This window comes from Passer montanus, unplaced genomic scaffold (genome assembly GCF_014805655.1).
Source record: "Passer montanus isolate IOZ18808 unplaced genomic scaffold, ASM1480565v1 scaffold106, whole genome shotgun sequence".
In the NCBI taxonomy this organism is placed as follows: Eukaryota; Metazoa; Chordata; class Aves; order Passeriformes; family Passeridae; genus Passer; species Passer montanus.
In genome coordinates this window covers 970,663-997,207 of record NW_024357170.1, presented here as the reverse complement: position 1 = coordinate 997,207, position 26,545 = coordinate 970,663, and the positions used below count along the sequence as shown (strand labels likewise).

The window sequence follows — 26,545 nt, the reverse complement described above, 5'->3', positions numbered from 1 at the left end:
TCTAGTTACTTTACCTGTTATTTACTTTTTTTGTTGACTGTGCCTCCTCTGCAAATGCAAGTGCTTGTAACTTAACAAGACATGTGACATTGAGATCAACAGAGAAAAGAGACACAACTTCTTTGTTAAGTGGGAAATAAAGGAATATCCTTTGTCAATTATCAAGTCCTGTGGCTAATACCGCAAAAATCTCATGAGAAAATAGGAGCTGTTCACTTGTGTGCTCCCACAAACCTAAAAGCTGGAACAATGCCCTCAGACACACTAAAAAAGTCCAGTTGTGAAGGCACAACATAGGAAGAGAAATTAACTCCTCAACCAGCTCCTTTGCCCAAGAACTTGTTCGACTCTGCTGAGCCAAAGGCATCAGCCTGGACTTGAGGGAACGAGTTCTTTGCCCAATTCTTTATGGCACAGAGACATCTGAAAGACAGACTCTCTCAAGACCTTGGAACATAATGTAATCTGTGTCCATGAGAAAATGAGCTACATCCAGGCAAAACATCATTGGGAACAAGGATTTCAAGGTCCACTCAGTATGGGAGGTTTTACGTAAGCATCACATCACTTAGATCAGTTTGCCTTTGCTGCTGCAGGGAGGTATCATGTTTGAATGACTCTGTTAAATAAATCTATGCATTGATCTGTGCTCATTTGGAACTAGTTTCTCCCCTGTTACAGTGATTGGCACTAGCTGCCCATCGCCCTGTCTTTTATATATCAAAATCTGCTTTTGTTAATAAATAATTTTGAGTATTCCTTACTTGTAGCCTGGTAGATTAAAGCTCCCTTAACCAAATTACCTCTTTGATCCATTTGATGACAGTCTCTCAATAGCTTTCTGGCTTCTATCTCTCAAGCCAGAGTTCAGTGATTATCCAGAGAGGCAAAGGCTGCAAACTCTCTAGGAGTTACCATCCTTCATCAGGGGTATTATTGCAGCAGCTCCAATACCAGTGTGGTGATGGGCTGCTATGCTGGTCATCTTTTATTTATGAGCACATGCATTGCAAAAGTAAGAGGATTAAAGACATAATACAGACAAGGTGTTGATATTCTGACCTTAAAAGAGAATTTCAATCCTTTGTTATATTTTTTAAATTTTATATAAGCTACAGTATTATTTTTTACTTATGGAGGAGAAAACGGAGAGGTTATCTGCTCACAAATGCATCAGTGATTCATTTTAGAAATGAGAACTCAACCCTGCAATCCTTCCTTATGTAAGCAAACCCTTCCGACTCTCACAGCCTGACTGACATTTGGATTATCCACACAAAGATCCATGAAATTAAGAGTTGCAGGATTGACCCCCAAACTGAAAAATTTAAGAAGCAGTCAGGCTATTCCATAGGAATGCATTTCCCCTATTTTTGGTCAATGTGTTATCAAAAACATTACTGCCACCAGGGTTGGGCTTTTTTGATTAATTAATTTTAAGTTGATTTATTATTCATGAAGTGTTTTCCTCAGATATTGAGTAGTATCAGGTTATGTGCCTTGACAGGCTGTCTGTGCAGGGCTATTCCTGTTATCACCAGATGAACAATAAAATAAAACATTCATAATTAACATCTGCATAAAATGTGGAGAGTATCTATTTCTTTCTAAGCACTTGGGAATACTGTCAAAACATGTGTTCTAGATGACAAAACATGACAGCAGCATGTCAGAGGGTAGGGTTTTTTGATGGTTTATTATAACCACATTGCTAAGCTCTGGTTCATTACACTGCATATTATAGAAAATGTAGGTACTTACACACTCTGCCTTTTCCATACAAGATTTCTGGATTATTTACTTACATGTGTCACAGCAAGTGCTGCCAATTTTTGCAATTCTGCCCTAAAATGATTTAAAAAAAAGAAAATTCAAATTTTGGCACAAGCGATACACTTCTATCTGCTGAAAGAAGATGTATGAAGCACAGTACTAGGCAAAAAAAGCCCCCAGACCTGAATTTCTATATTATACAAAGTCATAAATGTACATTAATAATCTTCTCGTTATCAATTTTAAGATTTTGAACTTGTGATGATATTTGCTGGTAGGTAACTGGAAGTAATTGACTTATTAGCAAGTTCAACATCTGAAAATATTGATCTCACCTTCTATTAGGAGCTTTCTAAAATAAAGACATTAAATACAAATAAATTCCTGAAAACCAGGAGGATAAAACCAGTAGCATTCATGTTTCATTCTGTTTAAGAAATATCACATCTGTCAAGTAAGTTTTAAAAGCCATAAAATATATCCAGAATATAATTCTCAGAAATACATGTATATTGTAAATTATTGCAAAAACTATAATGAAAGGCAAAAGGGAGAAATATTTACACTGCAGGGTGATGCCATTGTTGCACTCAACCCCTGAGCTTACATGCAAAAGTTAGGAGGATTTTTAATTAAAAACCCTAAAATTTTGATCTGCAACAAGATGAAAACCACTAATTTTATGGCTGAAATAGTTCTGTTTGGGGGGAATAGAAGAATAAATGGGGTTTGAGAAATTCTGTTCAAAAAGTAAACTGTTTTTCACTGATTTTCTATTAACATCACTTGAATGAGATAATAACCCAAAGCCTGTGATATAATGCAGCATTCTTTTCTAAATCTTTGTTTACACAACAAAACCACATATTACAATTTCACAAAGTGAGAAATGCCCTGTAGAAGCTTTATTTTTCCCCACATTATATGTAAATTGTCCATTTGTTTCATGTGTATGAGCAGACTGGTTTGGCCACAAGCTTTACTAAAGGTTCCCTACTTCCTGCCATGCCCAATAAAATTGGAGCAGGTGGATATAAACACCTGTAAGATGTGTAAAACCTGACAGATAAGCAATAATAGGGCTCAATGAGCTACAATCACACCTCACTCTGCTCCTCAGTGTCTAATTAACCTCAGATCACAAGAAAGAGGGATGAGTACTTTGTGCAGGGCTTTTTACCCTGCTAAACAACTGTAGTTATGGAAGTTTGATCTTTCTACAGCAGTGTGAAAATTCTTTTCCCTAACCTCATATAATGGCGGAGAAAAAATACCTTAGCATTTCATATGCATATTTCTCAGTTTTTGTCATTGTCCACACAGTTTTGCTCTGGATCCCAAACTGAGAACATTGTTAGAAGAACCACTTGCAAATGTTTGATACTTCAAATATTCAGCTTCATATTCATAACAGAATTAGGGTCAGAAGTCAGCATGGTCCCACAAAAAAAACAGCTTATATTTTTGAACAGAGAAAACCTACATATTTCTTAATTTCAGAGTAAGTTTAAATTCAGTTTAGCCAAGGTGCTGGGAGAAGGTTGGGGTTTCCCACCCCAGCACACAGAAGGTACCAGAAACATGACAGAGTCCATTAGGAAACCTGGGAACAGGACCTCTTTCACTACTTACTCCTTCAGCCAAGCATCTTCTGGCATCAAATGGAGGACAGCCAGTGATTCTCCTTTCCCAGATAAATTCCCCTCTCTCATTTACTCTGCAGGAGTGACTGTCACAGCCATCCTGAAGGGATGTGTTTGCCTGGAAAGATTGAAGGGCTGTTAGCTTTACACAGAAACAACAGGCGACGGGAAGTTTCCAGGATATTACTTTGATAATGTCTCAATTAAAGTACCATGATGGTGACAGTTATAAAACATAGAAATCTTTGTTTATCAACAAAGTAATTTTCTTCTGTTTAATTCCATGGCCATATTGATCACAGCTCTGCCCAGCTCTGACATTTTTCAGCTCTTAACAGTGAAGAAATTTCTATTAATTAGGAAATTTCTATTATTATTAGGAAAAAACCTTCCTTAAGTGAGAGATTTCGGGGTCTGGCCTATGATCTGTCTTTCAAAGAGACATATATACAATTATTTACCTTTTGGAGGAGTTGGGAACTTCTTTAGAAAACATATATACAACCACATCCCCACACCAAATCATTTCGTTTGGAATAAACCCTTAAGAGCAAGTCCAGCCATTAACTTCCCACTGCCAACCAAGTCCACCAGAAAATCACATCTCTAAGAGCCGTATCCACACATTTTAAAATCCTTCCAGGGCTGGTGACTCAACCACTGCCCTGGGCAGCCTGTGCCAAAGCTGGACAATCCTTCCAGTGGAAAAAAAAAAAGTAAGTTATATCACATCTAAACTTCCTCTGGTGCAACTTAAGGCTGCTTTCTCTTGCCCTGTCCCTTATTCCCTGGGAGCAGAGCCTGACCTCCTCCGGCTTCCCCCTCCTGTCAGGGAGTTGTGCAGAGCCAGGAAGTCCCTCCTGAGCCTCCTTTTCTCTAGGCTGAGCTCCTCCCACCTGCTCCTGGTGCTCCAGACCCTTCCCCAGCTTTGTGGCTCTTCCTATACTCACCCCATCTAAGATTTTTCACAGGAATGGACTAAAAGAAAATTGTAGATGCTGTCTCTGGTGACAGAGGATGGGGTTTAACCAGAAAAATATCCACTACTGTTTAAGAACATATCCTGCACTAAGGCCAGGCTGGATGTGGCTCTGAGCAAGATGCTCTGCTGGAAGGTGTCCCCGCCCGTGGCAGGGCATTGAGACAAGATTATCTTTGAGGTTCCTTCCAACCCAGTCTATTCTATGATTCTATGCTGGAGGAGTTTCTCAAAATTCACATTTTAAATTTAACTATTTCACATTTTAAATGAGGGTTTTCATTTCCTCTAAATACCTGTTTGAGGTCATATTCCAGTTAAAGTTCCTTGATAACATTCCTGAATCTAGAATGCACTGGGATATGAAATCACCCATTTTTTCTTTTACAAACAAACCTCCTTGACCAATTATTCTGAGATATAAAAATACTGGTAATACCATGTTACCTAATCAAAAAGGAAGAAAAATGCACTTCCCTGGGGTTCAACAGAAGTTGATGATACATTTACTCATTAATAAAATAGAGAGTGCTTAAAACTTACCTGAAGATATTGAACCCTTCCATCTCTCAGCCTGATGCTACATGAAGTTGGCACACATTTTCCACAGCAAGAGCCAGGGATTTCCTGCCTTCTGTAGTTCTAGAAGGTGAAGAACGTTTTTCTGGGTTTATTTTGTTTTAAGCATGCATTCTATATTTATTTAAAAAAGCTTTTTTTTTTTCAAAAAAATAAGATTCAGTGGACAAAATGACAGCCAGCAAAATGCTTCTAAGAAAAACCTATGAATTCTACACAGTGCAACATGGAAAAGTAGTTGGAAGTGCTAAAACTGGAGAGAAAAGTGCAAAATATCCAGTAAGCATTAGGCAGGGAAAGGGCAGAATAAGGAAAAAGTAGAGCAAGAAAGAAAAGGGTTATAATGGAGCCCCACAAACAGCATTGAAGGGAAAAACAGTGACAGGAAAAAGAGCATGGGAGAATGATCAGCACTAGGTGGAGAGGCAGAAAGGTATAGAGTAAATAATGGAAAAGAAAAAAAAAATCAAATCAAGCAGAAAGGAACTGAGCTAACACATGAAGTGTCCCACAGTAACATCCCCAGCTGCTCCAGATAACCAACAGCTGCTTATGATGAGATGAACATTTTTAAGAAAACAAACGCTTGCTGGTTCAGTGAAGGCATGCATGTTATCCATATGTTTTTTTATAGAAAGAGAATTTGGGGAGAGGGAGTTACTATTGCATCATTGGGGGAAAACATTGTTATTTAGGTGAACTTTCCCTACTAGCAAAAATATAAGCACCAAAAGCAGGTCATAAAATGACCCTCCTGAGCAGAGTATGCTGGAGTTGGCTGCACTTCAATTGCCAGTGCTTCTCCTTATACAACTTCAGCATCCAGGAGAAAGCGGGTGCTCCCAAGAGAATTGGTACTCTTAACCCATTTGTAATCTTAAATTTTATCCATTAGCAAGAAATTTCTTTTAATCCGGGTATACCATGAAGTCAAAGGATTTGAGACAGGAAACATCCTGTGAATTGTGTGAATCCTACTGGCCTTAGGGGGATGAAGACATTCTGTATCTTATTTGATTTTTTTCCCCTCAAGCTCCACAAATTCATTACAATGGCTAGGAAGGGATATATACTCCTAGACGTGCAACTTCCCTTGGGTAGCTGCATATCTCCCAAACAAAAGTTCACAGTCCTTAATAAGCCCAACTGGAAATGGCCCTTTCTTCAGGGTTTTCTGTCTAGTCTGTACTTTTGGGTCACATGGGGAAAAGAAGCTGGCTGGGTAATGTGTGGGTGGTGAAACAAGCAGGAGAGGAATGTTTTTCCACCCCCGCCTTTTTTTTTTTTTAATTTGTGTATTGTATTGATTTCTCTACCATGAATTTCTACAGCTGGTTACTTGCATTAAGCAGTAAGAATGGATGCTCGTGTATCTTTGTGTGAGAACATACACATGCACACATGTCTCTGGCCACGAATTCAATCTGGTGTATCTGTTTGGGGTTTTTTTAATGGATCTGCCAGGTTATATTTTGAGGAAGATACTCAGCACTGAGCTTATCCATTTATTTTCCCTTCAGAAGCCTATGTCTATAATCAAACCTTACAAAAGGGGTAATATTAGGGTCTAGAACCACAAAAAGTATTCCAGATTGTCCTTTTTGTCAGAGGCTACATCCATACCATCAAATAAAAGGGGTCAAAGCCAGTTTGATGGCCTAGTGGACGAGTGGAACACTTAGGAATTATCTGAGCTGCATTCTCCACATGAAACTCTCTGGCCTCGGGTTGTCCTAACCACTGACCTGTCCCTGGACATCATATGGAAGTCACATCATTTTTTCTACTCACAACAGGCCAGCTGGGACACTGTTGACAATTCTTCAAGAAAAAGAGTTGCAGGAAGTAATTTGAGCCTACAGTCTTCTGGTTTTTTTATTGGTAGAGATTACTCTCTACAGAAACTTAACTACATTTCCAGTCCCTTCCAGTTCTACTTCAGGATGGAAGATTGGACTCATCAAAAACTCTGCCCCTCTCTCTTCCAGGGGCTCTATCAGTGTATGTCCCTCCTGGACATCAGCCAGAAATCCCACATGATCATGTTAGAGATGTGGATTTTGGGTGCCAGGGCCACCACTTGCACAGTCCCTCGGCTTGGTTGGGGCCATCGTGCTCCATCCACTATCCAGAGAAAGGATGAAGAAGAGGAAGAGGCATATAAGGTTTTTTTTCTGTGGAACTTAGCTGCTGGTCTGTACTCTTTGGACACAGGGTGATCAAACCAGCCTCTGCACCTCACTTAAGATCTTCTTCTACTCAAGGTATTGGTGCTGAGAGAAAACTACAGAACTGAGCAGAGCTAACCAGGCAATCCTGTCACACTGTTGGTCAGTAGAGTAAAAATTGAAGATATATCCCTCTGGCTTTCTTAGCCAAAGTAATTCCTTGCAGGTGATGGCACTAAAGTGGCAGCAAAGACTTCAAAAACCAGTGGGAACTGATGGGGACAATCACTTCAAATCATCAAAGGCATGGGCTGGGAACCAAACAAATGCTACTGAGCCCAGATTTTAGACAATTTGGAAAAGTCGTAGGAAAGGCCTGAAGCATGGAGATCTGGCTGAGCTGCCAGTCCCTGGAGGGACAAGTAACACTGTAGGAAAGAGGACTCAGCAGCTCCTGTTGCAAATGATTTGCCAAAACTTATATTGCCCTAAGGGTAAGTAATCTATAAAACAATAAAATGTGCCTGTGGAGCTGAGTATGATGTAAAGTTATCTTTGCTATGCTGAGGATTTAGATCAGATTTGGTACATATCATCTACTTCATGGAAAAAACACAGAGCAAGACTTCTCAGAAGAACCTCAAGAAAGGCCAAGGCTGTACCAGACATGAAGTGGTGGATAGTGAAGAACATGACTCTCATCAGACACACTCCTAAGCAGACCCCCCAGGCTGCTCCCACTCACCGCTGGGCAGGCCTGGCAGTTGAGTTTGGTGCATCTCAGGGTGTATTTACGAGGTGCTGACTGGAAGCAGTCACACGTCGTGCACTGATCCACCATTAGGCGCCTCCCATGCTGAAACATCGGAACCAGTTTGTCAGTTAGTGACCATCTCACCAGCAAAACCCAGATAAACAAGTGACTTCAGGTTAAATCTCTTTCATTAAATCTTGCACTGTAATTCTTTCTAGAGAAACAAGAAATCCATGCTGTCAAGTTTCCAGAGACCTTAATTTTTTCATCTCTAATTCCAGAACAAGCAGCATGACGCTATTTTTCAAGAAAGCTCTTTAGAAGTCCTTAATCTGAGAAATGTCATTGGCATTTCTTTGTTGCGTAAATATCTAGCAAGCAAGAAAGAGATCTTTCAAAGTTATGAGGAAGATTTTTTTATTTTTATTCTGAATACGTGGTTGCCAAGAGTTCATTTTTTGAGTGTAATGAATTTATTTGGCAACAAGTTTTTATTCGAGAGCCATCACAACCCACAGGTTATGGGCAGGCTGCTGAGGAGACCGGGGGTGCCTCAGAGGTTGGAAGCAGACACAGCCAGGACAGGTGACCAAGCCAGCTGACCAAGAGACATTCCAGATCTTATGGCATCATGATCAGAACATACAATGGGGAGAAGAAGGAGCACCATTCTGCTTGTCTGGGAAGGCTGAAATCCTGCCCAGCCATGGCAAGCAGTGATTTAATTCTTTGATTTGCTTGGCTTGCACAGCTTTTACTTTCACTCTCTTTATCCCAACCCAGGACTTCTCTCGCTTTTATCCTTTTCATTCTCTCCTCTATCCTGCTGGTGGGGAGTGAGCAAGTGGATGCTGGCTGGGGTTACACCACCACAGATGGAGAGCAAGTATCTTATGAAAATCCAGATTTCTTGTTTGATCTCAACACTGGAAAGCAGTCAGACACCAGAGTGACAGTTCTAGTGCAGACCACATGACATTCTTTATCAAAGAATGCCTCAGTGGCTCTAGGCTTTAACATCATAAAGAAAGGGTCTACAAAGCCACAATTGATATCACTGATATCAATTGATATTCTTCTAATAGTTCTACCATTCCAATTAAGTACAAAATAGATAAAGTTGAACTCACATTATAATCACTCTGAGAGGCAGGAACATAGGGATTTACTAGAGATGTGTTGAAATGAAATCTTCAGACAGAAGTGCCTTGAGCTTTTGGGGGAAGGTCTTGCCCTGATCCCAAATTTGCTTAGCATGACAGAACTGAACAAAATAATGGATCAATACAGATTTTTTTCCCTTTATATAACACACCTATCATGTGCTTTCTTGGCCAGCCTAGAACAAAATGTCAATACCTGCTAACCCAGCGCCACCAAAATAACCTGCATAAAGCTGAGATCACCTTCAAAAATGCCACTCAGTAAAAGCCTGAGAAAACAGATGATAGATATAGATAATCCTTTTAAAATACAGCCACCTGCTTGGAAGCTTGGGTTAAAGCCCACAGCATTGTTAAGAATAGCAGAGTAGATGTAATACACCAAATTACTGGAATATAATATTGGTAACCAGATACATGATAAAAATGTAAAGGGATTAAGGATACAGTCAATTACCAGAAATGCAGTAAAAGACTCAAAACTTGGAACTATTCAGAGAAGGAGTTAATGTAGGAAAGTTTTCCCTTGCTATAAAATGAAAATTGAAGCCCATTCTTATAGGACCCAACATAAAGGGTTTGAAATCCAGGAAGTATAAACTTCTATGGACACCACATCTTACTTCCTGACCCGGACTCTGGAACCAGTCATCGAAGCACAGAATAGTACAAAACAAAGCTATAGTGACAACCAGCTGCTCAAAATATTTCAGACATGCAGCTAATTAACTTATAGCAAGTCATTAAATGAAGCTAGTTTAAGAAGTTTTAGGATTTTTTTTTTTAGTATTGCAGAAGCTGACACATTTTATTTTGAACTTTTCAAAACACAGACACTTCTCATTTTGCCTTCAATGTGACATTTTGTTTCCAAGTTTGGTTATGCTTAATTTTAAATTATTTGTAAATATTTTCAAATGCTGGAAGAAAGAAAACGTACTTGACAGAGCAGGTGAACATTTTGCTGGAGGAGAAAAAAAATTAATTGATCATGGCAGAACAGCACACCACTGGAAACAGCTTTGGTTAGCAATACAGAAATTATATATATGGTATATATAATCCTGTATAAGAGAAGGTGGCAAGAGCTGCTAATTCCTGTCCTGCCTGACATTCCCTACTAATATTGTCTTTATAGGATGCCAACTAGTTCTGACAACATACAATAGAGGAAAGAAGTAGAGGGATCAAAGAGAAAGTCAATTATTCCAGAATTTATCACTTTTAAATCAGTGTTCTGACAAGAAAGCTTTTCTTTTCAGACAAGAAAAACAAGAGTTTTTCCTAGGATTTATTTCTATGGGGAAGTCATCTCTACACAGAATGATGGATGTTTGATGGCATGGCTTTAGTTCTAAAAAACTGATCAACTTATGCCTTTGGACAACAAAAAAAAATCCAAACCACAACAAATTGATGGAGAAAGGTTCTCTCTGCCACACCACTAAAATATAAATATAAATGGTGAGTATATTTACTTTTAAATAAATGAAAAAGGAAGACACATGTTGACAAAGCAGGAATGAGTAGGTTAAAGTTAGGTTAAATGACTAAAGAGAACCTGTTTCCCTGGGGGATGGTGAGAATATTTAGAGCTCTTTGACACCAGAGGTGCTGCCAGAATATGGATTTAGGGAAACAATGGACAATTGACAGAGCTCTCCAAAGATAAATTCGGCATAAATGAGATCAGATGCTTAACTCCCATCACTCCCACTATCATGGGCTGGGTTAAATATGTCTTAATCTATCCATTAAATATGCAGTTGCGAAAAAATTCCCTCACAGGGCATATCATCAGGGATCTTGAAAGGGAAAAGAGGTCAAATAGGGAGGAAGCTCAGCTTTCCTGTTCTTGTTAATAGCCAAGGAGGGATACCTCTCTTTCCACACAGGTGGAGGAAGTCTCCATCCTTGCTTTAATCTGCCTTATCCTCTAAGCTGAATATGGGAACATTTTGCTTCCCCAAAGTGGGCAAGGATCACTAGGGAGATTAACCCTCGTAGAGCATTTCCTGTGTGTTTGGCAGTCTGCAAACCATTACAAAATGCAGATTACCACAGTTTTTAAGCACTCTTTTCAAGCATCCTTCAAGATACGCAAACTTTGCTGTCACCATTTTGCAGAAATGCTCATTGTTATATAGGAAGACCCTGGCAGAGTCAGGAACTGGACATAGATATGCTGAGCCCCCTGGCACTGCCTTTACTCCAAGGTCTTCCTTGCAGAGACTCTATCTGGAAAAAAAAGCTGGGGTGTATTCTGTGTGTGTATATTCTGACAAGTGTGTGTCTTTCAAAAGCTCATTCATATATTTAAATATCTTGCCATCTCAAAAGGTAAAAGGAGTTTGTGTCTTACCCCAATAACAGTGCCATTCAAAGGACAACCATTCAGGGGTGCTGAAAAAGAACAAAGTATTCCACTTAGTATTACCAATTCCAAGATTTAGTCAATCAATTCAACCTATGCTCTTTTGACTCAGTACAGTTCCAGCCTGAAGAAATTTGTATGCAATTTCACTGTAAAGAGGCATAACTGAGCCCCCTTACATGATACCTTGAAAGGCAACAAATTGTAAGAGCTGTACTTGATGCTGCACAAAAATACCTCTGACTGAGCTCTTTTTGAACAAATACATGGCAGAACATAATAAACTTTTCCCTCCAGTTCAAGCTTCACGCTCTCAGAAGATGAACTCCAGTTTTCTGCAACTTAGAGAGCATATATCCTCTCCTCTTCCTACTGCTCCCTCCTCATCCTGTGGTTGCACACACACTTGTCAACTAAACACCACTGTGAGTCTTCCCAGATTGAGGCCAATTACCCAAGTGTTTTGATTTAGACTTCTGAGTCAAGACTATCTTAGGAGTTATAGGATCATAGGCTTGGCTTGGAAGGGACCTTAAAGATCATCCAATCCCAACCCCCTGCCATAAGCAGGGACACCTTCCACTAACCCAGCTTGCTCACAGCCCCATCCAACCTGGCCTGGGACACTTCCAGAGATGGGGCAGCCACAACTTCTCTGGCAACCTCTGCCAGAGCCTCACCACCTTAGGGAAGAATTTCTTTCTAATACCCAATCTAAACCTGCTCTCTGTCAGTGTGAAGCTATTTCCCCTTGTCCTGTCACTCCAGACCCTTGTCAATAGTCTCTCCATCTTTCCTGTGGACTCCCTTCAGGCACTGGAAGGCAGAACCCCCCCTCCCCTTTTGCCCATGGGGCTTTGGATGCAGCAGCAGGTGCTTCTGTACTCAGTGTCTGAATTACACAGGAACCCTTCAAAGTGGGGCTCTGCTTCCAAAACACACACTTTTAAAATTGTTGTTGAGAATCAGAAAATCACACCATGAAACAATTCATGCTGGAGTGATCCCGTTTGCCATGCCCCAAATCTTACCACATCTGCAGGAAGGACAACAGTCGATCACTTGGTCACAGCGCAGCTCAGTTCCCTCTGGACAGTCAGGCACATCCATTTGGGAGCAAGAAACATTTTTCTGCTGCACAAAAACCTCATTGTTCACCCGGACACACTCATTGACAATGCAGCGGTTCCAGGGGGATCGCCACTCCGTGCCGACCTGAGGGAAAGTCAAGAATGGACTTTAAACACAAGCAGCTCCTGGATAAAGAGATATTTGTGCCCCTGGATAGAGGGAAGGCCACCCCAGCCAGATGCTGGCTTGCCAAAAGCACATTTACTGCATCAGGAACAGTGTCACTCAACAGTTCTCCACAAACCCTTTCCGTGACAATCAGTTTGCAGAGCATGCTGAGTTTGTACAGAATAAGAATTAGAGGAGTCTCCTTCAAAAGGGACAGGTCAAATAACATGTGAAGAAGGAAAAGCACTCCTAACTGGAGTTTAATCTGCATTTATTCCTTGGTGACTGGCTGCGCTGCACTGCAGCTGACCAGCCCCTTTTTCTGTTGCAATCTGCTGCAAATCTGCTCTGCTAAGCCCAAAGGAGGCTTTTGCAAAAGGCTCTAGACCTGAAACACTTGCAAATGTACAGCAAAAGACAAGATTCTGTTGATAGTTCTCTTATTACCATCACCCACAGGCCAGACAAAGCAGAAACCTCAAGTGCTGTTTATGGGAACAGACAGGGAACAGCAGCCAGGAGGAAGATGCTGCCACAGTTCAGTACTGGGAGAAGCTCTCACTGCTTTGTAGTTTAATTCCTTCATTGATACAACTCTGAATACAGTTCAAGAACAGCAAAACTCAAGATTAGATCCCAATCTGTAGTCAAACATTTTTGCTCAGAAAGTTTGGAAACACATTCTTCTAGTGGGATAAATGCTTAATTCTTCACTAATGACAGAAGAGTTATAAGAGGACATAGCAAGGAAAAGACTGCAGAGTATAATTATTAATGTGTTAGGACCAAAAAAAAAGTTAATAAGAGACAGTGGGACACAAAATAAGCCTGCTGAAGGCTTGTTTGATGAAGCAGAAAAGTATAATGCTCCACATTAAGAAATCCTCATGCTAAAACAAGGAAAAAGGCAGGTTGCAAAACAACACTTTAACAAGCTTTTCTTTAAGACAGCAGCAGATTGCAATACAAATTAACTGGGATAATTATAAATTACGATAAATAATAAATAAAAATAGCCAGGGAGGCATTATACCCAATGAACATACTTTCAAGCTACCATGGTTGAAATTAGTAATTGTACACAAAATATCCAAACCAGAAAAGGATGGGAGGATTCACTCATGGCAATTGACTGGGTAGGTAACAGGATACCCAAAACATTGTCTCTCAGTGCTGCTTGATGTGTGCTTGGAAAAAAAAGCTGATATCATCTTCATCTCCTTCCATGGAACACAAAATAATTCCAGGGGGCTTTTGCGAGGAGGTAAAGTGTCCATCCCACTGGTGCCTCACCTCATGCAAAGGAGGATCTTCATCACCACGAGGCCAAAAGTGTAGCTCCTCACAGGCAGTTTTCTGACATCTCCCACAGCACTCCCCTTCCGGCACAATGTACTTGTAGCCCTGGAGGAGGAAAGAAAAGAAAAGGACTTCCTTATCCAGGAAGAGGAGGCAAACAAGAACATCAATCCCAGCATTTTCTTTTCAGATCAATGTTTAATGTTAGCAACCTTTTATGAAAAGGAGAGTTTGAAAAAGGACAGACATAATTATGAGGGGGTTTTAAATAATTTTTTTAAAACCCTTTTACATATATATAAAAGTATATTTTACAAAGGCAAATTAAAGGTAAAAATTGCTCTCGTGGCATCTTGGAGGCTAACCAGCACTTTCAACTGCCCTTCCCATTCCAGAAAACTCAAGGGTAGGATTCAGACTGAGCACATTCAAACATCTGTGTTTAAGCAGAGGGAAGATGCAGGTTGCTCAGACATGTAATCTAGGGACTGGTTTTGACTGATCATTTCATCTTTTCATAGAATCATTTACATTAAAAAAACCCTTTAAGGCCAAGTTGAAACATTAACCCAGTACTGTCAAATCCAACACAAATTAAGGCAACAGTTTACCTGCAAAAGGCATTTGAAAAAAATTCTACAAAGATAACAAAATGAAACTACTATGCAACATTAGAGATTATGTATCTGATCAAAGTCTAACGCCTACCTATGGACAACTAAATAAGCAGCATGAAAGTTTAACAGCAGGCCCTCTGTTACTGAAGAAAATTCTTATAAATCCAGCAAAATAGGTCTAAAAATCCCCCAACCCACAGAAACAACAGGAATCCAATTCTCACTTTTAATACATATTAATCTCCTAAAGTAAGCAGCCAAATACTGAAAGAGTGAAATATCTAAGTGCAAGAAAGCAAAAAGCTTTAATCTAATTAGAAATAAAATACTCTATATGCAATAGCCATGCAGTCTCCAAGGGGCAAAACATAACTCTGATCTCAGCACAGAGTTCAAGGAAAAATGTTCTGTCACATATTATTCATGTGAAAAATGCCTGTAAAAAATAAGCATAATTATATTTTAATCAAACTGAATTACTGAGGGATACCCAACTGCTCCCTCCCTTCATGAACCGTCCCTGATTTGCAATATGAAACACATTAGCAAACCTTGACAAACAATGGACTTTGATATGGAAGTTTATTTCATATAACAGAATAAAATGTGATGCCAGACGTTGACCTCGCTTTGTGAGAAAAGTTGTGCTGTTGAGCATTTGGTTTGACATTACTTTAATCTGCTAAATACATGTCTGAAGCCTCTGAAGTATCAGATGCCACTTTCTGCATGGCAAACTCAAGAGAAGTAAAAATCCAAGAGCTAGTACATGTTATGGGGGTTTTAGGGGTTTTTTTCTTTTTTTTTTTTTTTTACTTTTTTTGTGTTGCAACATAAAAAACCTCCAAGCTGTTTTCATAGAAATCAGATGACACTGTCAAAAATTATACTGCACAACTTTAACACCTGGCAATGAAATTAATAAACAGGAGCAGTGGAGAGTCCAAATATCATAATAGTAATAAAATAGTCATATAAATATCATATAGTAATGATTCATGATTGAAGTACGTATTTAATAGCAATAAAACTTTTAATGCCATCTAATCTGAACTGAAAAATAATTTAAAGGTGAATTTAAACTGGATGACAGCACTGCTGATGTCCTTGATATGTGTATCTACTGAATCAGGAGTAAGTAAAGGGAAAAAAAACAAAACTGAGCTATCCAGGTAGTCTAACAGCTACAGTTTTGGTTGTACAGCTTTGATAACCATTAAAGGAGCTGAAGAAATTACAAATTCCCATAAAGAACTGGCATCATTTCCACCAAGTCTTTTTATGTGTTTTTAACCGGATTTTTTTGATGCTGCAATGTCAAGGAACTGTAGCTCTGTATTAATGAAACTTTATTGGAATAACAAGTTATTGATAAAGTATTGCTATAAGATGAATCACAGCCAGATACTTTAGACCTAATATTTCATAAACATTGCCATAATATAGACAAGTCTTTTCTATACATAGAAACTGAAGGGATTGTATTGCAACAGGTAAAAACTGCCACATCTATTTTCATGGCTTTTCCTGCATTTGGCATCCTCAAACTTACACACCAAACTCTGCACTTGCTTTGTTGGTTTTTTCCTAATGGATTAGGGGTTTTTGGTTTGTCCTAGAGAATGATGCAGTATTTAAGATCCACAAGGATCACCAAGTCCAGCTCCTGGCCCTGCACAGAACACCCCAACAATTCCACCATGCCCCAACACTTCTTGAACTCTTCCAGGATTTGGGCCATGACCGTTCCCTGGGGAGCTGTGCCAGTGTCTGACCAGACTCTGGGTGAAGAACCTTTTCCTAATATCTGGCTTAAATCACATTCTTCTACCAACTCTTTTTATCAATTATCTATCTATTCCTGTTTGACCATCTAAGTTAATATAACAAAGTGGCTCACACTTCCTTTGCAGGCTTCCAAAAGTAAACCACAGGGTTTTATAGGATGTAGCAGATGTCTAAGGACAATAAAGGTCCCAGCATGAGGTGTTATTATTGCTACAACAGGCAGAGCTTAGCAACAGACAGAGCTGAAATGGAAACTTCAGAAAGTGAACTTGAGCTAGAACAGACATCTGCAATTGAACTTCAGACATCATGAACACTTATTGTGCAAGTGGTGTAAGTGACAGACACTTCAGGATACAGTTTGTCTTCTATCAAAATGTAAAATAAATTTGTCACTGATTTTCTTGACATCAGGATACAATCCTAAAACAATTACCTTAAAATAAAGTCAATAATGCTCAGACTCAAGCTCTTAGGTTCTGCTCCCAAGATAATCCATTGCTACGACACTTAGTTTTCTAATTTTCTCTGATTACTCTCTAAACAAGGAGGCTTAAAAGGGATCATTGCAGGTCCCCATCAGGTCTCTGCTGGATAATACATTGGTTTATGTGTTACTTACCCGAGAGCAGAACGTGTCACATTCTTTGTCATGACACTCTGTCATCTGAAGTCCTGTAACATCATCCCTCAGACTGCTGCAAGAGCACTCCCTGCATCCATCTTCCCAGGTTTTCCCAGCAGGATAGACTACGTTGTTGTGCACACACACCTATTAAATGCAACAATTCATACATAAAAGAGCACACTGCTGCTGTCAGGGCACACTGCTGGTTCCAAAAGGCTGCATTTTAAGGTCTGAAACCAATCATAAATTCTATGGAATATTATTAATCCCTTAGAAATGCTACAGGTCTTAAAATTGTGGTCAGCCTGTTAAGGAAAGGAAAAATAAGTACAAACAAAGCTACTGTTTTACAGAAAATAAATTGGAGAGTTTTATCTGTAGTCAGTGGAGTTGCTCAGGGTCTCAGTTTCCCTGTAAGTATGTGACACAACATTTATGGATAATAAACAGTAAGTCCTCTAGAAGCAGCCTTGGAGACAAAAAACTTCTTCCAGCTAAACCATCTGATCTGAAGGGATCCTACTTGGAGCAAAAAGCTTTCATCCTCTTGTATCATCTGGCCACCACAGCTACCCCTAAAATGCAGAGCCATCCCTTATATTGAACTCCATATTAGTAAATTTACAGCAAGGTATTAAAGAGAGAACATTTATTTTTATAGCTAGAGCAAGTAAATCTCAGAGACATAAAATGAATTATGCAAAGTCATTAACTACTCAGTAATGGACAATAAAAGTAGATGTCCTGTGCTGCAAGACCAGGTAATACTATGTTCAGGTTTAATGAAAAAGTTACATTGCCCTGCAACCTCTTCCCTAAGCAACTTTATCTTTAAGGTTAACATAATATAACAAGTTAATGAAAGGTTGGCAAAATAAGAAAAATATACCCTGGTGAAGCTTTTGCAGAGTCATAATTTGGCAAAAACTTAAAAGTGATTATATACTTCTTAAAAGACACAACACCTTCTCAGACAAAGGTAATCAATGAGCACAAGGAATTTTAGGTCTAAGGTGTACCAAATATGTCAACAAATTAGTATGGGGGATTGGAAGAATATATAGTAATGGTAGTGGTCCCAAAGTATGTATATGTGTTACCTGAAAACAAAAATTACCTGTGAAATTCCTGATGTTTGAGTAACCTTTTAAGTTTCAAATGTTTTTTAATATTATCTCAAAGTTATGAAAAATTGACTGGTTATGTAATAGTGTGTTTCTTTCAGGCACTTGTAAATTAAAAATGCCCTGGCATCACTTTCCATCAGTCTCATTGGGGGTTTATTCATATCTAGCTGGCTGCCTGCTTGCTCTGGTGCTACTGTTCCATGTGGAAAAGGCACTCTCATCCATGGAAAAGACATTTCACTTCCCTTACCTGATCTGGAATGCAGGTGGTTGATATACAGCCACAGTCATTGGTGAGAGACTGGGAGAGATACCCCAGAGGGCAGCTCACTGTGGAGTTCCTACAGTTGCAGGCACACTCATATTTGTCACAGCACTCGGTCTTGACAACGGTCAGCATCCGGTGTGAAGGGCAGGAAAGGCTTGGAGTGGAGCTGCACATTTCTCTGTTGCAGGCTGGCAGGAAAAGGGGGCACCACGTCAAGCTCATGGATTTTCAGAGTGCTGCCAGTGAACAGGACAGTTCTCTGGCAGCAAGGCATTAATCACCACCTCAAACTGTTACAGAAGTGCTTAAAGCCTGAGGAGTAATGCAGATACAAAAGGCTCTGGTTCTGGAACTCAGAAAAGTTTCTACCCTGCCAAAAACATTCTTGTCTCATACGCAAGCAAGAAGATTTATAAAATAAGCATCAGGGTCAGAGAACACATATCCAAGAGTAAAGTATTTCTCTTGTCCTTAATTTGAAAGTGTACTCCAAGTGCCAGCAATACACTTCTGCCAAGTCTGAGAAATCATTACATGTCCTTTGGCACCAAAATTAAGCCTTTCAGAGGGGGGAAAAATAATGCCTAAAGGAAGTTGCCAGTGTTACCCAAACGCAGTGTCCCAGTGTCACTCCTTGCTAGAAAAATTATCTTACCACATGTATAATTTGGTCTGCATTCTCCAGGGTTGGTTAGAGCAAGCTGCAGGCCAAACTCACAAACAGGAGCAGGAGGCAAATCACAGGAAACCAGGTCACACACTAAGAGCAGAAATTCAGACAGTGGTTAAAACCACGCCTACTTAGTCCTCAAGAAAAAACACACGCACACATGCATACCCCCATTAAACTCACACTCAATTGCTGTCTTAAAATATTAAGTACATTAGAGTTCAAGAGGTCAGAGTTTGTTTTCGAAATAGCTCAGAGAAGTGTTCAAGCTCTGGTTATGGGGATTAAGGTTCTAAAGTTATATTTAATGGGCAAACATAGATGATGTAAAAATAAACGCTTGGTGAAAAAAACCATTCTAATGTCATTTAGACCAAAAAAAAATTGCTCCATTCCCTTCCTGATCTACTACGGAAAAAGAAACAAAGTTGGAAGTGAATGGAGACTCATATCCTTAGGAGCTGTTTAGTTTTCCACATGGATAATTGTACAACAATTCAGTGGTATCAAAAATGCAGCACTGAATTAATTTTTTTTTTAAAGGGGACTGTATACCTTAGAAATATTGGGTAAAAGTACAGACCAAGAAGATTCCAAGAGTTTACAACAACCTACCACACTCGTACTCAGGGCAGCACTGGCCAGGGCCCCTGCGCAGGTGAGCAACTTCACATGGACCACACTGGACAGCTGGAGAAAACATCCATAAAACAAGTTTAGATAAAAACTAGGAAGCCAGGAAACAGAGCATCAATTCAAGTCCAATCACAGAGCTAAATTTGAATAATATTAATTAATAATATTGAATTTACGCTGGACAGCCGGGCAGGGTCGGAATGTGCAGTTTATCCTCTTGTTATCAAGACATGTGCAGATCTTGCAGGGCTCATTCTCAGGAATCCATGTTTCCATGTGCTGAAGGAAAAAAAACCAACAGAGTGTTACATAGAAATCCCATGCTCTGGTATGATGGGATGGGAGGATGGGAGTGGGTGAGGATAAGTAACATTAACCTGGAAAATCAGAAGATTTATGAAGATTTATCTGTGAAGGGTTGGTTGCTCTATTAACAGTAAAAAACTAAGCGGACACATAATTCTGCAATGACTGTCATGTGCCAATTTAGCAAAAGATGTAAAGAAGGCATAGATGGGATGAGAAATTACTATCACTTTAAGCATCAAAAATAATCGGTATAAATGCAATTGCAGGCTATTGTGAGCAACAGTGGACAGGTCCTACTATATACCATGATTGCATGTTCAGTGGTATTGAGAAAAACAACATTATTTTGTGAAATACAGAGAACTGTCTGCTTTCCCTAACAAGTAAAACAGAGAAGAATTTCCTATGCACATAAAAATATGCGCTATTTTTTTCTCTGTGTTGCATTTCCCTAATTCTTCTACACAGAGAAATAAATAGCGCATATTTTTATATTAGGAGTATTTGGAGTGTCTTCACTTGACTCTGCAGTGAACTGAAGACTGGAAAAGCACCAGTCTTATCACCTCTTACACCAAAACCATCACTGTGGTGACTACCTGGGGGTAATGAGCATATTCCGAAACCACCAGTAAAGAGAATAATTTTTCAATCACTGCTCCTTCTCATGAGAGTGGAAATCATTGATATTAAAGCTTCAATCAAAGTTACCCACACAGAACTATGCACATTTAACATCCACATGAATAGGGAGGTAAGAGAGGAAGGATGCATTATCAGACATTTTAATTTGCACAACCAATCCAGGTTCTGGGTGAGAACATGTAGGGCAGGTCAGGATGCCACAAAAAAATGCTTTCATCTGGAAAACTCTGGAGCATGGTTTAAAATGAACACTCTACTGAGTCCATTAGAGATAGGAAGAAAAAAAAAAAAAGGACAAATCTGAGCATACTGCACCTATACTCACAGATAGTTACATGTTTTAAGCCACTCTGTGTGAGTGTTAGGTCTAAAATCCCATAAGCCCAAACACAATCAAGGGTAGAAAAGAACAGAGGAAAGAACACCAGAAGAAAAGAAGGAGTTTAAGGAAATCCTGACCCAAGTACCTATTATATTGTTCACAAATCTAAGCCTGCAATGATGGAAAGGCAAAACAGGTACATGAGCTGATCCTTCCCAAAAATCTCATTAAGGATCTAAAGCCCATAAAACACTGCAATTCAAGTCCTTTCTCCTTCAAATCCTATAACAAAAATGTGGATTGAAGAGGACTGGCTGATGCATGTGCAAACTCCAAGAGCTGTGGAGCTGGGAGAGAAGAGGAACCACCCCTGCTACCTGGAACAGGGGACATGCCCACTGTGTGATGCTGGAATCAACAGTGTCTTTCACTGCACGCTGGTACCCAGCATCCACAGCTTTTTCCCAATCCCATACTCCCACAGAGAGGGCTGCCTTATTTATGCAAAGTGGATTTCCAGTAAAACCAAAATTCCTTCATTTCATCGAAGGAATAATTCTCCTCAAAAAAATTAAAATATATATATATAGACAAACCACCACTTGACAAAAAGTTGACTTGGTCTCACCACTCCCCACCAACCACTGGAAATATTTAATACACAAATTGGAAAGGACCCACAAGGACCATCAAGTCCAGCTCCTGGCCCTGCACAGACACCCCAACAATGTCACCCTGTGCCTGGAGCATTGTCCAAACGCTCCCAGAGCTCTGGGAGCCTTGGGGCTGTGACCATTCCCTGGGGAGCCTGTTCAGTGCCCCAGCACCCTCTGGGGGAAGAACCATTTTTAATATCCAGCCTAAACCTCCTCTGACACAGCTCCAGCCATGCCCTGGGTCTTGTTCCTGGTCACACAGAGAAGAGTTTGATGCCTGTCTCTCCACTGCCCCTCATAAGGATTTCAGTGAGCTTTCCAAAGACAATACAAGTCATTTTAAGTAAAGGATTTATGATTAAGTTGTCATTACTCATAAAAGTGTGCTGAATGGAGATGTTTATCTTGGTAAATATTCACTTATGCTATCACTCTTCCTCTCTTTCCTCTAGACACCCCTCCACATGGAATTGTCATGCCTTGCCAGGCCTGTACAGTCCCATCTGTGATCTTTATATCCAGTCCCAGCAATTTCACACTAGGGGAGCTAAATGGGGCTGACAGCCAGCAGATTAGGAGGAACTGAGCTAGAAAATAAAATATCCAAAGGGAAAACAGATTTACTTTCAAAGCTGTGAGCTCCAACCACTGCCAGAGGTTGCTGTGCATGTAGTTACCTGGTGGTATGTGCCATCCTCACTGACACACTGAGTGCAGACTTCTTCACTAACACAGCTGTCACCAAAAATCACCTTTCCCTCTGGGCAGAAGCAGCCTTCAGTGGGATAATCCTTGCAGACACTGACTTTGGTATTATTATCACAGCTCTTCACACAGGCTGTATGGCAGTGGTTGTACACCAGATGTGGGGCACATTTCATTGCTGAGAAAGACAGAGAAGAAAACACCACCTTTATTTAAGAGATCTAAAGAAATTAAAATCAATCTTTCCTGTCTAGCTTTCTTCAGAATTCTTTCAATTTTAGAAAGCCATCACCCAAAGAATGGATCTGATCCCTTGCGGCACAAATCAGCAAACTACATTTTTAGGCCACATGAATCAGCAGCAACATATGACTCACCAATCCATTGGTTTGGGTAAGTGTTCACTTGTCAAATTTGTTTCCAACACTGGGCCACAGACAAGAATTTAGAACCTTATGCGTACAGTAACAGTTGATGGTTAAGAGATAGCCAAGACAGAGTAAAGCATTGAAGAAAGATTTATCTTTTTTTTTTTTTTTTAATTGTTAGGCTGCAGTGTTCTCACACAACTAAAGAAAGCTAACAAACAGAACATTTTGGTACTTCAAAACTGAAGCTGCCGGATTTCTGCATCTTTTTAACTGAATTGTCTTATTAACAATTAATTGAATCAAGTAAAATTGCATAGCCCTGTAAGCCAACAAAGTTTTTACTGATGTGTTCACAAACCTGAGGATATTGTCTCTAAAAGGAAACACAAAATTAGGGCTACTATTCAAAAAACCTATGGACACAGCTTCCATACTGTGTATTCCCTTAAGTCTATTTTTCTCTACAGTTTCAATTAGAAAAAGTGTTTCTTATTCCCAGCCTGTGACTGCTGTGAGGTTTTTAAAACTTTGTTTCAGTCCCCTGATGAAAAACATTGAGAGAAAACCTGAGCTCCCAAACAAACAAGAAAACATTCATCAGCTAAACTGTCTACAGATACTCTTCTAGCAGCCAATGGTGACAGAAAAAACGTTTTTAGCCTTAACCCTTTCCATGTTAAAGCAAATTATTTCATATAATCACAAAATCACTTGGTCTTGACCTTAAAGACGATCTTGTTGCAGCCCCCTGCTGTGAGCAGAGACACCTTCCACTAGCCCAGGTTGCTCAGAGCCTCATCCCGCTTGGCCTGGAACACTGCCAGGAACAGGGCAGCCACAGCTGCTCTGGGTAACTTGTGCCAGGGCATCTCCACCCTCACAGGGAAGAATTTCTCGTGAATATCCAACCTAAACTTCCTCTCTGTCAGTGTGAAGCCATTGCCCCTTGTCCTGTCACTCCAGACCTTGTCAAGAGTCTCTCTCCATCTTTCCTTTGGGCTCCCTTCAGGCACTGCAAGACTACAACGAGGTCACCCCAAAGCCTTCTCTCTTCCAGGCTGAATGTATCTGAATTCCAGAGAGTATATTCACTCACCCAGAAAGAGCAGTCAGGAAGTATTTGTACTGCTTGGAATGTCCCAACATGGAATGACAAAACCTGAAGTAAAATTCTACAAGAATGACAGGGATTCAGTGGACTGGGAAAAGGGAAGCAAGGTAATCCAGAACTGTGCTACTGTTATTACAGTGGTAGTGTGATTATTAAGCTGTAGTATCTATTTAATCATTAATACAACTTGGATATATCAAATGTTGACAATTTAAATTTTTGTCAGTGGCACACAGATAACTGTGGAAGAAGGACAATGATGATATTTTTAGGACATTTAAGACTTTTATACAATTAGTGTTAAAATGAGCAACTCTTTGTCTATGCTTGTACAGGCCATGTAACCAGATAGGAATTTGAAAACTGCACTGAGTTATTAAGGCAATCTGCTGACATCCAGCTTTGGACATTACAATTTGCAAGGTCTGGCTGAGGCACCGAATTTGGAAAATGGCTGGCAATGTTCTCCCTCTGCTTTCTAGGACTATACTCCAAACAGACTGTGTTCAGTAACCTATGATCTTGGAAAGATATTTCAAACATTAAGTGGAGGCTTAGACCAAATTCACACAGACATTCTTGACTTCCTATGCCATCATTCCTCCAGTCTGAGTTTAAAACATGAAAAAAAGCATTCGTTTTACACTTCTTTTTTGTATCATGCCTTTAGGATGCTGGTTCTCCAGTTCTGAAGTGAAAAGTATCCAGGGAAAGAAGACAAAACAATAATAAACAACTCAACTAGAAAGGCAGGAGGTGAGAAAACCAACTGTGACATCGAGACACTCTCTGAGGAGGTAGCTGGGAAAGAAAATGCCTACACACATCCACATCTAAGGCACTTGACTAAACCAGACATGCTGAGGGACTATCTGAATGTCTGCAACCAACAATGCAGAAAGGTTAACAGGAGAAAGTGGAGAATAAGCCACCTCAAGAGTTATTTACTTGTACTTAATGATACCTTGCATTTTTGGTAGATCATTAGGTATGCCTCCTAACAGGAACAAAAAAAGAAAAAAAGAAAGAAAAAAAAAAAAAACAGGAAAAGAAAGCATAACTACTTGTCTGTGAGAATTTAGGAGAGAAGGCATATAAAGTCTAAGTTTGGCTCTAGCATGGGTGTCTTGTTTGCCATGCTTGGGTTCTGGAAATATGCAATACTCCCATCCTGCTACACAGCACAAGCTTTTCACCTCCAAAATACAAACAAAACCCAGGCAGAAGGAGAACCAGATTTGCAAAGCAAATTACAGCTGGTTCAGTCAGCCTAGCTGGCATGTCCTGGCAAGAAATGACACCGCAAAGAGAGGCTATTTCCCAAAAAGAAATGAGAAAAACCCTGTAGCAGAAACTTAAAATCATACTAGCTCTTCCACCACATTCTCCAAAGTTTCAGCTTTGATGGAAACGGAAGGATTTTGGGAAACTGTTACAAAGAAAAGTATTATTTTGTGCCATGTATGATAGTGACAGGCTGGGAAGCAGTTCCACTAGTCCACATTACAAGTTTTTCTGTCCACCTCAGATCATCCAAAGTCTGTAGCAAAGCAATGATATCTGCTGCTAAAAGAGCCTAGCAGACTCAGCCCAAACCTGGTGCCACAAACGTTTGGTGGCTGCAGAGCCAGGTACTGTCACATAGCTGTGGTTATCTGTTCACAGTTTATTTCTCCCTAGCCTGGAATTTTATCAGTTAGCAGTTTACCAAGAAACACTTCTTTCATAACATTCAGCTTAGTGGGTGACCAACCAGTTACAAGATCAGCAATACCACTTATACAATAAACTTGATCTGGAACATTCAAAAAATTAATACTACACTGATGAGACGTCCCAAAGCAGGGCAATTTCTGTATCAGTTTAGCACAGAGAAACTCTTACGGCAAATCTCAGGTGTTCTCCAGTCTACACAGACGCCATACTCCCTGCAGATGTGAGCGTAGGAAGTGATCATCTCACAGGCCTCCTCCTCATAGCAGCTGCTCTCCATGCAGGCCTCATAGAAGATGTTGGGGGTGATGATCCTGTGGCACTCTGCAAAGCGGTCTGAGAGCAGCAAGTGGCAGTGGCCAGGCGCACGCTCGGAGCACTTGTCTTCCCTCCGGCTATCACAGACCTTGCCCGGCTCTGCCACCGTCCAGTCCTGGATAAACACGCTGCTGTCAGCAGTGGCAGAGCCGTTGCGCAGCGTGAAGTCATTGACATGGTTCTGGTCACACAGCCCTGGCAGGGTGAGTAAGAGGAAAAGAAAAATCTCTGAATAATCAGTTCTAAAATAAACCTTAAAAAAAAACAAAAAAAAAACCACAGGGATGGGGCAGATGACACTGGTTGGCGTGGCTTGAGGAATTAATGATATTCCTTATAGCTGTTGTCAACAGAGTTCTAAACACCCTGGGTCTTGTTTCTCATTTTCTCACTAAAGGAGGTACAGGTCATGCCACAGAGGTACAATCTCTGTATAAATTACACCACTGAGGATACCGTAGAATTAACTCACTGAGGTAGCAGTTGCCATCTCAAATTTTTCACCTTCATTGCAAGCACTGGTCAGATTTCTCACAGAAGTGAATTTGTAAGAATCTAAACCCATATCCTAAAAGAGGCACAAAACTCCTTGAAAAGATAACTTGAAGCAAGAAAAAACAGAAAACTGTGTCTGCTGTTCTTTCTAAAGTATTACTGGGCATCAGTGAGCTATTACATTGGGGATGAGAG

General features: G+C 40.1%; 1 protein-coding gene across 2 annotated transcripts in view; it reads right to left on the bottom strand.

Moving 5' to 3' along the window:
- Positions 1–26,545, bottom strand: part of VWF (von Willebrand factor) — a 117,939-nt gene that overhangs the window by 2,826 nt on the left and 88,568 nt on the right. For both annotated transcript variants that reach the window (XM_039719799.1, XM_039719806.1), the window contains 14 exons: positions 25,709–26,050; positions 22,315–22,520; positions 19,882–19,984; positions 19,685–19,759; positions 19,055–19,159; positions 18,382–18,587; positions 16,999–17,148; positions 13,966–14,076; positions 12,465–12,648; positions 11,422–11,462; positions 7,888–7,998; positions 4,939–5,037; positions 3,406–3,534; positions 1,806–1,845 (listed from right to left, as the gene is read on the bottom strand). In XM_039719799.1, the coding sequence (XP_039575733.1) occupies positions 1,806–1,845; positions 3,406–3,534; positions 4,939–5,037; positions 7,888–7,998; positions 11,422–11,462; positions 12,465–12,648; positions 13,966–14,076; positions 16,999–17,148; positions 18,382–18,587; positions 19,055–19,159; positions 19,685–19,759; positions 19,882–19,984; positions 22,315–22,520; positions 25,709–26,050 (1,902 nt within the window). The remainder of the gene's footprint in view (positions 1–1,805; positions 1,846–3,405; positions 3,535–4,938; positions 5,038–7,887; positions 7,999–11,421; positions 11,463–12,464; positions 12,649–13,965; positions 14,077–16,998; positions 17,149–18,381; positions 18,588–19,054; positions 19,160–19,684; positions 19,760–19,881; positions 19,985–22,314; positions 22,521–25,708; positions 26,051–26,545) is intronic.